A 12,626-nucleotide genomic window follows, 5' to 3' on the forward strand; every position below is an offset into this window, starting at 1 on the left:
CCACTGAAAACGAAAAAAGAGCTGCAGAGCCTCCCAGTGTGTTTACATACAGGTCAATACTGTGATTACGGGAAATAAATCAATTCAGAGTAACAGAGAGGGATCATGTGATTGGATAGTTAATTTATCAAGCATCACATGTCACAAATTCTCGGAGCAGAAACAGATTGTGTTTGTAAACGTAGTAGACTACTAAGTGTGTTTTGTATCTGATTAGTGGTATCTTTTCCAACGCTGCACATTTATTCTAATTGTTTGGAATTCAGGAGTCTTTGGGCTTTTGGGCAGATGGATGAATCACCTATTCAGATTGTCTCAACCTGCACTGCTCATTATTTTTAACTACAGCCCCGCTTTCAAAGTCTGTTACTGTCCATTGCTACAGTGAGACCATGAGTTATTGCCGTTAACGTTTTCTGCGACTGATGTGAAACTCTTGTAAAGTACCTTTTAAAGAGAAAGTTAACAAATGTGTATCCAAGCAAATTCTGAATTGTATTCAATTGCAGGGTTTAGGTGTTCAGCTGAAGCATTTGTTGTTCTCTGAACAGGTCTGAAAGCTTCCCTCCCTTGTGGAAATGTACAGTCAATACTGCAGGTGTATTGTGTGCTCTGAGGAAGTCGGAGGTCTGCTGTGATTGACAGACAGACCTCACAGGCGGCGCTGAAACCATCTTTGAAACCTGAACAGTTGCAGCCAATTTTCCCTGTGCCTCCACCGAGTGCCTGGTGCAGGACGCAGGCGTGTTGAGCAGCCGGAGTCCCTGGGGGAAATTGAAATTCTCTGCAGGGCGAGAAAGAGGGGAGCCTTTCAAGGATCTGGTTCACGACTCCCTTTGCTCCCAGCATGGCACATTTTTAATAAGGGTCCTAGCTGTCAGAGCACAGCTCTGTTCACAATATGTATGGCTGGAGGTTTATTTAACTGAACAAGCAAGGACTCCGCTTGCCTCACGCAGCATAAACAGCAGGGGGGGGGGTGGACACACAAAGACACCCAATACCACCTGCCGATCAGCAACTACTTCACGATACATGTTCAGCACGTTGTTGTCAATCAACGCTTTATCTTCCCTGATCAAACGTGTTCGAAACGTCGCTAGGCAACCGCAACCAAGCCACAGTTTGAAAATCTCCCGTTTAACTGGAGGCTCGAGCATCTGTGACACTTGATGAGAGTTTGAAAACTTTACCGTGGTTGACATCATTTGTTCCACTGCATTGAGGGTTTGTGAAACTCTGACAAAAAACGAAACGTTGCCTCGATAAATATGGAAATACTGAAATATTGATAGGAAGCAAAATTCAAGGGCAGAGTAAAGATCTACTATGTAATCTGCAGTCCAGAGAGAGCATGGGAGGGCAGAACTTCACGTGAACCAAGGCCACTAAAACCACACGCTAAGAACACGTCACGTCACAGGCCTGCACGCTTCACGGACAATATGTAACCTGACAACTGAGTGTTAAAGTCGCCTGCGTCAATGCTTGGAATTTTAAACACAGATCTCCTATGCTGCCATTTTGGGTTGGCAAAGTGCAGATTGGAGACGGAGTGCACGAGAAAAAAAGCCTGCGTCCACCTCATGTTTTTAAAGATGGGAAAATATGCTGCGGAGAGGAAAGCCAGGGATACGCTTCCATGTGGGAGCGTTCAGCTGACCTCACATGGATTTACTTACAAACCCAAACTAATGACGGAGGTTTGAGTTCAGCTCCATTTAAAAACATCAATCATTCATTTATAAAAATTGTATTTGTACAGTTTGAATGCACTGTAAAAACTGCATTTTGACTCTATCTTTGTAAATGAACTCTTCAGATGTTTTGTGTGTTTTTACCATAAAATTTTTTGGCTCTGGCTGCTGTATTTGAAGCTGTAGCCGTTTGATGTATTTGCATTCCTCTACCTGCGAGTCAACACTGCTGCTGCTGGCTGATATCCAACTTTAATGCACATCGCAAAGCAAAATGATGCATTTGAAATGAGCGAGTGAGTCCTGAGCATTGGCTGTTGGTTTACTGGCCGGTAGCCATTGAGCAAAGCCAATAACTTTGTTTGCTCCCCCCCAAAAAAACAAAAACACACTACCTTGTGCTAAATAAAACACTGATGATGAGCTCCTTCTTTCTCCCTGTTTGTTTTAGATTTTAGCTCACAGTCTTAACAAAAATACGGTTACCAAGTGATGCAGATTCACCGTAGAAATTGCCAAAGTTTGATTTGGTTTTCATCTCCAGCTCAGAGGAACAGGAGACAGATCATCCACGTTTGGCTCAAACCTCAGCTTCCCCCGGCTTAGGTTCAAACTTCTAAACTGATTAAATATTCTTTCTGAGGATTTGATAATGTCTTTATATAGTCGATGAGTTTTTGAGTGTGTGTCAAGCAGCCATTAATGATTCTGTCTGTCCGTCTGTGTGATTGGCTGTAGCTTTGGGCTGTGGTCACTCATGAGGCTGTACAGATGAGTTTTATGTCCTCTAATGAATTTCTGGCGGAGGCGGATGCTGCGAGGCAAACTGCCACCCGCCACGGTCGATACAACACGGATCGCTTGGAATCTGGGCTCTGTGTTTGCATTTAATGACCACAGGTGCAAACAAATTAATCACACTTGATGATCTTCAGAGTTTAGTTTCTTCAGAGTTTAATTCAATATCAATAATATCAAAAAACGATCTGTCTGAATTAAACATAAAAACTTGAACATCTAACTGTAACCAAATTTAAGCATGGATTTTTGTACTGAAAATAAATGCAAAAACCCCCATGTACATAAGGATTAGCTACTGTAGCTTCAAAGTAGCTCAGCCACTACTTAAGCTACTTTTTCTTGAGCTTTTCTAGTTACCCCATATTTCTTTCCACAAGTAGCTCTGTGTAGCTTGGAAAAAGCTACTCAGCTATGCGAGGTGAGTCAGTGATGAGCGATGTAACGGTTGCTGAACATAATTCAAAACACACACACTCACATAGACACATGTTCTGAACTCTCAAACACACCTCCACTAACACTGTTACTCCCCTGAACATATCCCAGCATGCATCTCTTCGTCTCCTCATTTAACCTTATGGGAAATGACTTGTCCACAAACATCATCACAATAAATCCTTTTCCCTGTCTCATGGAAAATTCCAGAACGTTTTCCATGATTCTATTAATCCAATAATTTCCTGTTCCACGTGTTTGGCTCAAGAATAAAACAGCACAAAAAATTGACATTGCGCTAATGCAGTCAGCTACACAACAAGCTACAAAAAGTAGCTCACTACTTTAGTAAGAGCTACAGCTTTAACTACTTTGAATCATGAGGGAGTTATAGGTTGTAGCTGTTTCAAAGTAGCTTCCCCAACACTGCTGATTATGTTGATACATGTATGTATTGGTAACTTCATATATGAGTGCATGTTCACTTGTACACACAGAATGAGTAAGCAGTGTATTTTGGTGTATATTTAGCACTTGTGTTTGTAGTTGTTACGTGTACAACTCATTTTATGGAGGGAAGAACACGGCACAGCTCCTTCTTAGTCATCTCAGCTGTGTCTTGAATCAGGACACGTGTATTCTGCATGTTCCTGATGTCAGTGATGAGTTCAAGACACTGTGGGTTGTTGAAACTGTGCTTGTCCTGCTGTGTATTTTCTCTCTGTATGGGAGAGTTGACCTCGGAGAGATTACAGTGCACGTGTCCTGCAGGGGCTCTGATAAGGCCCGACTGTGCGTCCACATGCACGTACACGATATGCAGGGGGGGGAAATATGAAATGCATCATGCAACAGCGGTCCCAATGGGAGAACATGCAGCTGCACAGCACACATGTGAGATGGATGAAGAAACCCGTCCATCATTAAATGAAGACGCTGTGAGGTCGCACTGGAACCGAATATTAACAAAGGTTGGGGGGTGATCAATGATGTGTTAACACAAGCAAATGTCACATATTCCTAGAAGGAGCTGGACCATGAGGGGCGTTTGAGGTTATTGGATGTCTCATTGCTGCCTCGGGGAATTAAAAGGCAGAGGAGGTAAAAGGTGCGAGGAGGGGGGAGTTTGGGGGCTTCAAATTAAAAGTTAATGAGCTCGATCCTTTAATCTGCGTCTGTATCTACTGGAATTTAAAAGAAGAAGAAGAAGGGTTGGGATGTTTATTTTCTACATAAGCCCCTTGACTCCTCGCCGTCACTCTGCCTTTCCTCACATTTTCCTTGTAAAACAAATGAGATCATCCCCTTGCTAAAAATAAAAGCGTTAATTAATTTTAAATCAAAACGCAAACTGTACAAGACGTGAAGCGTTTTAAGAGATTCCTCTGTGGTTTATTCCCACGTGTTGATTTCGTCTCTGCAGCACTTTAATATGCAGCAGTAAGTTAGGATAACTTCAATCAAATGGCCTTGGTAGGAACACACAGAAAAATGTTTTTTATAAGATGAATGTTCAGCCCTCCCACCACGAGTGTGTGTGTGAGTGTGTGTGAGAGAGAAAGGGAGAGAGAGAGAGAGAGAGTAGATGAGGCTCCTAAAGGCCACTGCGCCCTCTACAGGCTGCCGGGTGCCATTTTTCCATCTCGTGCAGGAAAACAATCAAAACTGGCTGTGTGTTGAACAGTCGGGAGGACACATCGGAGGACGGCTCTGGAGATTACACACACACACACATTCACACACATTCCCAGCACTGCTTTGGAGGTGCATGTGTGTTTGTGCCTCTCCTCCAAAAGGCAGCGGGCGCGTAAACATCTGCGCCGCATAGGTTCTAAGGTTTGTCCGGCGGGGATAATCATCATCTGGGAACGGGCGGACAATCGCAGGGAAAATGCCTCATTCTTGGAATACTTGAGGAGTGACGACAACTTTCCTCGGCTCGGACTTCAAGCACAGCGATCACGGGAGATTCAAAAAGCCACGGAGGACGATGCAAACACACTCGTTCCCAGACTAACAAGGGCGCATTTTACGCACAAGCGGTTCCGGGTCTGTGAGGCGGGCGGTCGGACGGGCGGCGGCGGCGGGGGGACACACGGCGATGTTATCCGAGGAGATGCGCTGTTCGCTCCGCTTCGCGCCCGGGGATGTTGCGGCTCGGCCGGGCGGCACACGGAGCCTCTGGATGGCTGTAATCGGACCGGACGCGGACGGGGGCTGACCGGTGTGTGTGTTGTGTTTTCGTCAAGAGAGAGGAGATCGATATGAGTTAGTGGCGCACGCAGGTGATGGGACACAAACACACACATACACACGCGCGCGCACACACACACACATGCCAGTTTTCTGCACATGGGACACTACGAGGACGCACCAAGCAGCGATTTGTGGAGTTAAGTGAAACAGAAAAGACATTTTTTCCATCAGACTTTTATATCCGATGCATCTCCAAGCGTGTGGTGCATCATCATCACAGCTTCTTCTTCTATCAAACTGCTACAAGTGGACATGGATCGTGTTTGTTCTTGCACTAGTGTGACGTTTTTTCCTTCTTTCTCACTGTCAGCATGGGACAGATTGACACTGCATCATACTGGCTCCTAAGGCATGAACATTATGGAGTGTTTCATCACTAACTCACACCTCTAACCTGGACTTTTCCTTCTGAAATCACACCTGAAGTAATGGGGAAGTTTTTAAAAGAAGTGTTTTAAAAGGTTAGAAACCTGTCTTTTTTTTTTTTTTTTTTTTGCAAAGAGATAATTTTTTTATATAGAAAGAGGGGAAAGAGGAGAGAGAAAGAAGTACGGTTGTATTATCACCACTGTTGTTGTTGTTAAACTCTTTACGTAGACCCTGAGGTAGAGTACAGGTAGATTGGAATTGCAATGCTGTCATAGGGTAAATACAGTTTTTACAGGATGATGTCAAACAGTAATGTAGGCTAGTACAAACCACATCATAGGTTGAGATAGAGAGAAAGAGAGAAGAGAGACACAGTCTATATTTTTTTTATGCACTAATCCGACAGAGAAATAATTCAAAAATGCCTGGAAACGTTGCAGTGAATTGGTTTCTGTATTCCGTCTTTTTGTTTGCGGTGGGCGCTGCTTTTTCCAGGGTCTTAAACGCCACAGACAGAGGCGTTTTTACGGACAATTTGCTGCAGGTCAAGCTTGCTAAAGACCAAGAGCAGTGGAAAGTCCTGTCCGCTGATTCCCACCCTAACCTGTATTTTAACCAAGCGGATGTCTTGCACTTGAGACAAAGGTCGTCCACCTCGCACAGTCAAATATTCAAAGTGATCCGTGCCGCCGTGCTCACTATGTTGTCCAACGTTGCTTTCTACATGCCCCCCGTCAAACATGAGGACTTCACCAGAAAGTGGAATGAGATTTATGGGAACAACCTGCCTCCCCTGGCTCTCTACTGCCTGCTGTGCCCAGAGGACTCAAACGCCCTGCAATTTCTTATTAAGTTCATGGACAGGATGGCGGAGTACCCGGACTGGAAGGTGACCAGCGCTCCGAACGACGAGGTCCCCATGGCACACTCCCTCACCGGGTTTGCCACTGCGTATGACTTCATTTACTCTTACTTGGATCAACAGCGAAGGAATGTTTACCTCAAAAAAATCCGCTCTGAGACGGAGGAGGTGTATGAGCTCTCTAAGCACAGGGGGTGGGGGAAGCAGTATCTCCAGAACCACCAAACCACTAACATTTTAGCTGTACTGACTGGTGCCATAGTGGTTGGCGCACATAATGACCCAGAATCAATGATATGGAAGCAAGTGTGTGTGAACTACATGGAGAAAACACTGTTTCTGTTGAATCATGTTGTTGATGGATCGCTGGATGAGGGAGTCGCCTATGGGAGCTACACAGCCAAGTCCATCACGCAGTACGTCTTCTTGGCCCAGCGCCACTTCAACATCGACAACATGCAGAACAACTGGCTGCGGGGACACTTCTGGTTTTATTTCGCCACGCTGCTGCCGGGCTTTCAGAGAACAGTTGGTATAGCAGACTCCAACTACAACTGGTTTTACGGGCCCGAGAGCCAACTGGTGTTCCTCGACTCGTTCGTTATGAGAAATGGAACGGGCAACTGGCTCGCTCAGCAGATCAGGAAGCATCGACCTAAGGACGGTCCCATGGGCCAGTCGTCCGCTCAGCGCTGGGCCACCCTTCACACGGAATATATCTGGTTCAACGCCCACCTCACGCCGCAGCCCCCGCACGACTTTGGCAAATCCAAGATGCATATTTTCTCAAACTGGGGGGTGGTTACATATGGAGCGGGTCTGCCCTACGGCCAGGGCAACACCTTTGTTTCCTTTAAGTCTGGCAAGCTGGGTGGCCGTGCCGTGTACGACATCGTCCACGACAAACCGTACACCTGGGTGGACGGCTGGAACAGCTTCAACCCAGGACACGAGCACCCAGACCAGAACTCTTTCACCTTCGCCCCCAACGGACAAGTGTTTGTGTCGGAAGCACTATACGGCCCAAAATACAGCTACCTAAACAATGTTTTAGTGTTCAGTCCGTCTCCCAGCAGTCAGTGTAACAGCCCGTGGGAGGGTCAGTTGGGGGAGTGTGCAAAGTGGCTTCGCTGGACTGATGAGGGGGTCGGCGATGCTCGAGGGGAGGTGATAGTCGCCTCCTCGCACAAAGACACCATGTTCGTTAGCGGGGAGGCAGCGTTGGCGTACTCCCCGGCCATGAGGCTGAAGAGCGTCTACAGAGCACTGGTTCTGCTCAACTCCCAGACGCTGCTGGTGCTGGATCATGTGGAGAAGTGGGCCGATTCGCCCGTGACTACGCTCAGCGCTTTCTTCCACAACCTGGACATTGACTTTAAATATGTCCCGTTTAAGTTCATGGACAAATACAACGGCGCCATGATGGACGTGTGGGACGCTCATTACAAAATGTTCTGGTTCGACTCGCAGGGTCGCAGTCCGGACACTAGGATACAGGAAGCAGAGCAGGCGGCCGAGTTTAAAAAGAGGTGGACGCAGTATGTCAACGTCACGTTCCCGATGACGGGGACGGTCAGCAGAGTAGCTTATGTGTTACACGGGCCATACGTCAAAGTGACCAACTGTAGATTTATGGATAGTAGCAAAAATGGGGTGAGGCTTTCTTTAACTATAAATAACACAGAGAAGATTGTGTCTATTGTTACAAACTATAAAGATATAGGAGCTAGGTTAACTTATTTGGGATTTGGGGGTCATTGTAAAGTGGAGGATAGAAATCAAATCACTCGCTACGGCCTTGGGACTCAGCTTATCCCCAAACAAATCAGCAGTGATAATCAGCTGTTTCATTTTGGATTTACAGTCAATGTGGTGGCAGGGGTGGTGCTCTGCGTGGCCATAGGGTTCCTGACCATGCAGAGGAAGTTCTACGTGTGTTTCAGCAAACTGATGCGCTACGCTCTCCTGTGTGTGCTCATCCTGTGGATAGCTGAGCTGCTGTTTGTGTCTAACAGCTGTGATCAGCTACTCTGTGGCGTCAAATGGAAAGGTGCGGGCGCCACTGCTCAAGTAAACAAACAGATCAGACTGTATGAGCAGCATCACCTCCCCCTCCCCACTGTAGTCGTGACAACCCTTCCTGGGTCGGGGTCGGAGATACTTAAGCACCTTTTTTACAACAGCTCTGATTTTGTTTACATACGTATTCCCACAGAGCATGTGGACATTCCAGAGACTGAGTTTGAGTTCGACTCCCTGGTCGATGCATGCGAGTGGTCAAAGTCGGACGCCGTGCGCGGACAGTTTAAGATGATTCAGGGCTGGCTGCACTCGCTGGTCCACAACACTAAGCTACACTTGCAAAACATTCAGCTGGTAGAGGGCAGCAGGGTCAGACAGGCCCAGAGAGTCGGGCCCTCCAGGGACCGAAAGAAAAGGTCCAGGAGGAGAGAGCCTGCGTCCGAGCTCAAGGGCAAACTGAGAGCCAGCGTGGACAGAGATGCCGAGTACGTGAGGGAGATGAGACGCCACGTGGCCGAGTACCCAAACGCCCGCGTAGTTCTCAACATGCGGAGCGGAAGCTGGGCGCTCAAGCTGCCCTTCATCCAGCAGGTGGTGGGCCCGTCGCTGAGGGGCATCTACCTGGTCAGAGACCCTCGAGCGTGGATTTATCTGATGCTCTATAATAGCAAACCAAGCCTGTACTCGCTTAAAAACATCCCCCAGCACCTTTCCTTGATATTCAAGGAGGACGCGGTCAGGGACGGGTGCCCAACTGTGGCGCCAGAGTTCAATGTTATCCAGGGGCTGCTGTCTCGGACGGAGACTAACCCCGTCCTAATCCTGGCTCACCTGTGGTTAGCTCACACCACAGCAGTACTGAGGGTGAGTGAGAGCCTCCCAGTGGAGACCTTCATCCACGTCCGCTTTGAGGACCTGGTCAACTTCCCGCAGGAAACTGCAGAGACGATACACACATTTTTGGGGGTCCCTGTGGCGCCGGCGGCCCTCAACCAGCTCATGTTCACCACCTCCACAAACCTGTACAATCTCATGTATGAAGGAGACATTTCACCGGCCAACATTAACATATGGAGGCAAAATATGCCCAGCAAGGACATCAAACTAATAGAGGACACGTGCTGGAGTGTGATGAAGAGGCTGGGTTACGCCCGCTTCACCAGTTAACGCTGCTGGCCAGCTCACATTGACCTATGTTGTGTACTGTGGTGGTTGTGTAAAGTAAGATTTTTGCACTGAGCTTATATTCAAAAGGTTTAAACAGTTGTTGAAAGACAAACAGCTGCGTTGCATTATCGTCACCGTGCCCAATTACTTTTCTGTCATTTGTAATTGTCTGCTGTTGTACCAATTATATTTGTGAGGCAGGAATGTTTTACATTCTAATGAGCGGAGGGGAGCTTTAATCATTCTTCTTCTCCCTCGGCATCCAAGCACGCTGAGGCATGAGACCTCTCCTGTCGAGTCTTTAAAGAGAAACGCCACCGAATTCCACTTCAAACGCGTCTCTGCGGCGGCGTGTGAGGACGTCTCATTTCTCTAAGTAATCACTGTGTTTCAATGGAAGGAAATGACAAGTTTGTCTCATCCCCGATCTGTGATGTCTGATAGATACCTGAGCTAATACATATCTAATATACTGCAGTTATTATTTGGGGATGAAGGGATATTTGTTTTGGATTTGTATATGTTTGTGGAGGAAGTAAGAGTCCTATTTATTGACTGTCTCTGTTTTCAAAGATTCTAATATCTGATTTTCATTGTGTGCCGTTTCCCTTTAAGAATTGTATAAAATGCTGCAATGTATAGATCTTTTGCAAAACTGAATCACATAAAAAGACATTAGTGCTTAACTGCTATAATATAGACACATAAATCACACGAGCTGTATTTTCATACGAGTAGCAGTGGAGAGACAGTGATTTGAAGCTGATGATGTCATGATGTTTGTGGTTGTTAAGCACTTTCACAGGGCCTTTTTTTGATTGTATTATGGGATTATGTGCATTTCCCTCCAAGGCTAACTTTGCTGTATGTGGTTTTGTTCGCTCGCAGATGTTAAACATGAAGACGCTCGGTCAGGAAGAGAGAAAGTTCCCTACGTGTTAATGGCTTCCCAAAGACACGCCCCTCCCCCCCCAAAGGAACAATTTGAATATGATACGATAAGTCCCCTTGGCATTTATTGAATTAGATTGGCCTCAAGTGCTTAACAGGGATCAAAAACACCTTCAGTCATATTTCTAGTCAAAGCCATTTCCAAAGTGTCGCCCTTAGCTACTCGCATTCATCTCCCAAACGATTGCTCTGCCATTGTCACTAAGACCTGGAGAAAAATGCAAACGCCAAACGGCTTCCGTCGGTCTAAGTTGTGGTCAGTCGTAAATGCGGCGATGTCTCTGTTCCAGGGCCTTTTGTTTCGAAACGCTTCACCAAGGCTTGTAGACCGAAGGGTTGCTAAATATGAAACATAGCCTAGAAAAAAATTCAGATTCAGAGACCGTTTCTACTCTGTGATGCTGCTCTCTTCAGCCAAAACGTCTCCCGGTAGCCTCAGACTACGCCTCGCTTCGACGTCTCTCTTATTTTCACCTTATTCCGCAAACACAAACACCCGCGGTCCTGAGCTACCTCCCGGGCCGCTCCGTCTTCTCCCCTCAGCTAGAACACAACCCCCCCTGACCCCGCTGTTTGTTTTCCCTTCCACGAAAGCCTGAAAGACCCTCGACTGCCTGGAAAAAGCCGTTTGATGTTATTTGGTCTTTGAATGTGTAGACTTGGCAGACGCGCTCTCACTTTGGTGTTGCAATCCTGTTACCGCCTCCTGTTTTGTATTTGCTTGTGGGGACATGTTTCCTTGCTTCTGTGGCCTTGAATTACAATCATGTCTTTATAAAGAGTTATTCCATGTGGGCTCTGGAGCAGAAGGTAGATACGATGTAAAAGAAAAGAATAAATTCATAAATATATTGGCAACCTGTGATGAGTTTTATGTTTGAGCTGCTTTAGTGCTGCTGATCCATATGTTGCACTGTAATTATATGCAATTATGTAACACCAGGGCTGTAACCGTCCTCATTAGACGGACGTATTGCTGGCGCCTGTGCAGCACTTGCTATTATCTGTCACTACAATAGTAAAAATACAGACAAAACAGAAGCTTTCATTTGTACACGAACCCTTTTTTACCCACTATAAATGTCTACTTATGCAGATGTCTCTGTCCGTCCTCCATTATGCGGCGGTGAGACCTCCCATTTTATTAGACACGGATGACAGGAGGCTAATTGCTATATGGGGGTGTGACGCAAGCGGCGAGGAGGAGCCAACGTCGGCCGATGGACTGAGGTTGGAACCAGAGCGGGGAGTGACGGGGTTTTAATTGGAGCAGCCTGCTGAGAAGAAACGGCATCATGTCAGTCATCTCACCACTTATCTGTTCTTCATCCTTCCTGTAAAGCTCTTATACTTGGCCGGGTCATAATCCCTCCATTCTCAGTCATGTTATTCAGTTTAGAGAGAGAAACAGCCCTCACGGGTGAAAGTGTCTCTTACATGTCAGGACTGGCACTCGGTGGTTATTAAGTGGCTCGTTTTGTTTCTTTTAGGGATCAAGAAGTGAGTGGAAATGTCTGTGTGTAATCTCACATGATGAATGGTGATCCTGCCTCTCTAAATACTCAGATTCCACAGCGTTAAAGGGGACGTGTAGGGATTCATTTAATCTTATTTTCATTTAAGGCTCTATTTAAGGCCCTTTGCTGTATCGTCGCTATGCACATGAAGTGACAACAAATGCTCTGATTGCACCTGTTTTCTATCTCCTTAACGAGTTAGACACTTTGTGACTCTAAGCCTAAGGTGTCTAATAACTAACAGAATAGTCTTATTATTCAGATTGTATATTTTTAGATGGTAATTAGTCTGTGTAGATCTTTAAAAAGGGGCCGGATTAAACCATTTATTCCCTCACACTGCCCTTATTAAGACACTGAGGGTGGTTTACCTCGAAAGTCTCATTACACCAAACTAATTAAATTCAATAATCAAAGGAATCAGTAATTAGTTCAGTGTTTTGTCATCGAATCTTGGACACAGAATAAAAATCTACTTTTCCACAGGAAGCTGCACAGAAGCACCAAACGCGCTCGATGAAACTCTTTTGATGTCTGATCAGAGGAAAC

General features: G+C 46.2%; 1 protein-coding gene across 1 annotated transcript; it reads left to right on the forward strand.

Moving 5' to 3' along the window:
* The first annotated feature begins 4,575 nt into the window (after positions 1–4,575).
* On the forward strand, positions 4,576–11,168 carry dselb (dermatan sulfate epimerase like b). Its single transcript, XM_076158197.1, has one exon. It carries the CDS (start codon positions 5,980–5,982, stop codon positions 9,607–9,609), a length of 3,630 nt encoding a protein of 1,209 aa, XP_076014312.1. The 5' UTR covers positions 4,576–5,979; the 3' UTR covers positions 9,610–11,168.
* Positions 11,169–12,626: the final 1,458 nt, after the last annotated feature.

The sequence above is a fragment of the Genypterus blacodes genome, unplaced genomic scaffold (assembly GCF_046128005.1).
Source record: "Genypterus blacodes isolate CSIRO-AG114 ecotype Tasmania unplaced genomic scaffold, CSIRO-AGI_Gbla_v1 ptg000076l_1, whole genome shotgun sequence".
In the NCBI taxonomy this organism is placed as follows: Eukaryota; Metazoa; Chordata; class Actinopteri; order Ophidiiformes; family Ophidiidae; genus Genypterus; species Genypterus blacodes.

Excerpts from the sequence above, each read along its gene's own strand:
- dselb (XM_076158197.1), top strand. The coding sequence starts at position 5,980 with ATGCCTGGAAACGTTGCAGTGAATTGGTTTCTGTATTCCGTCTTTTTG.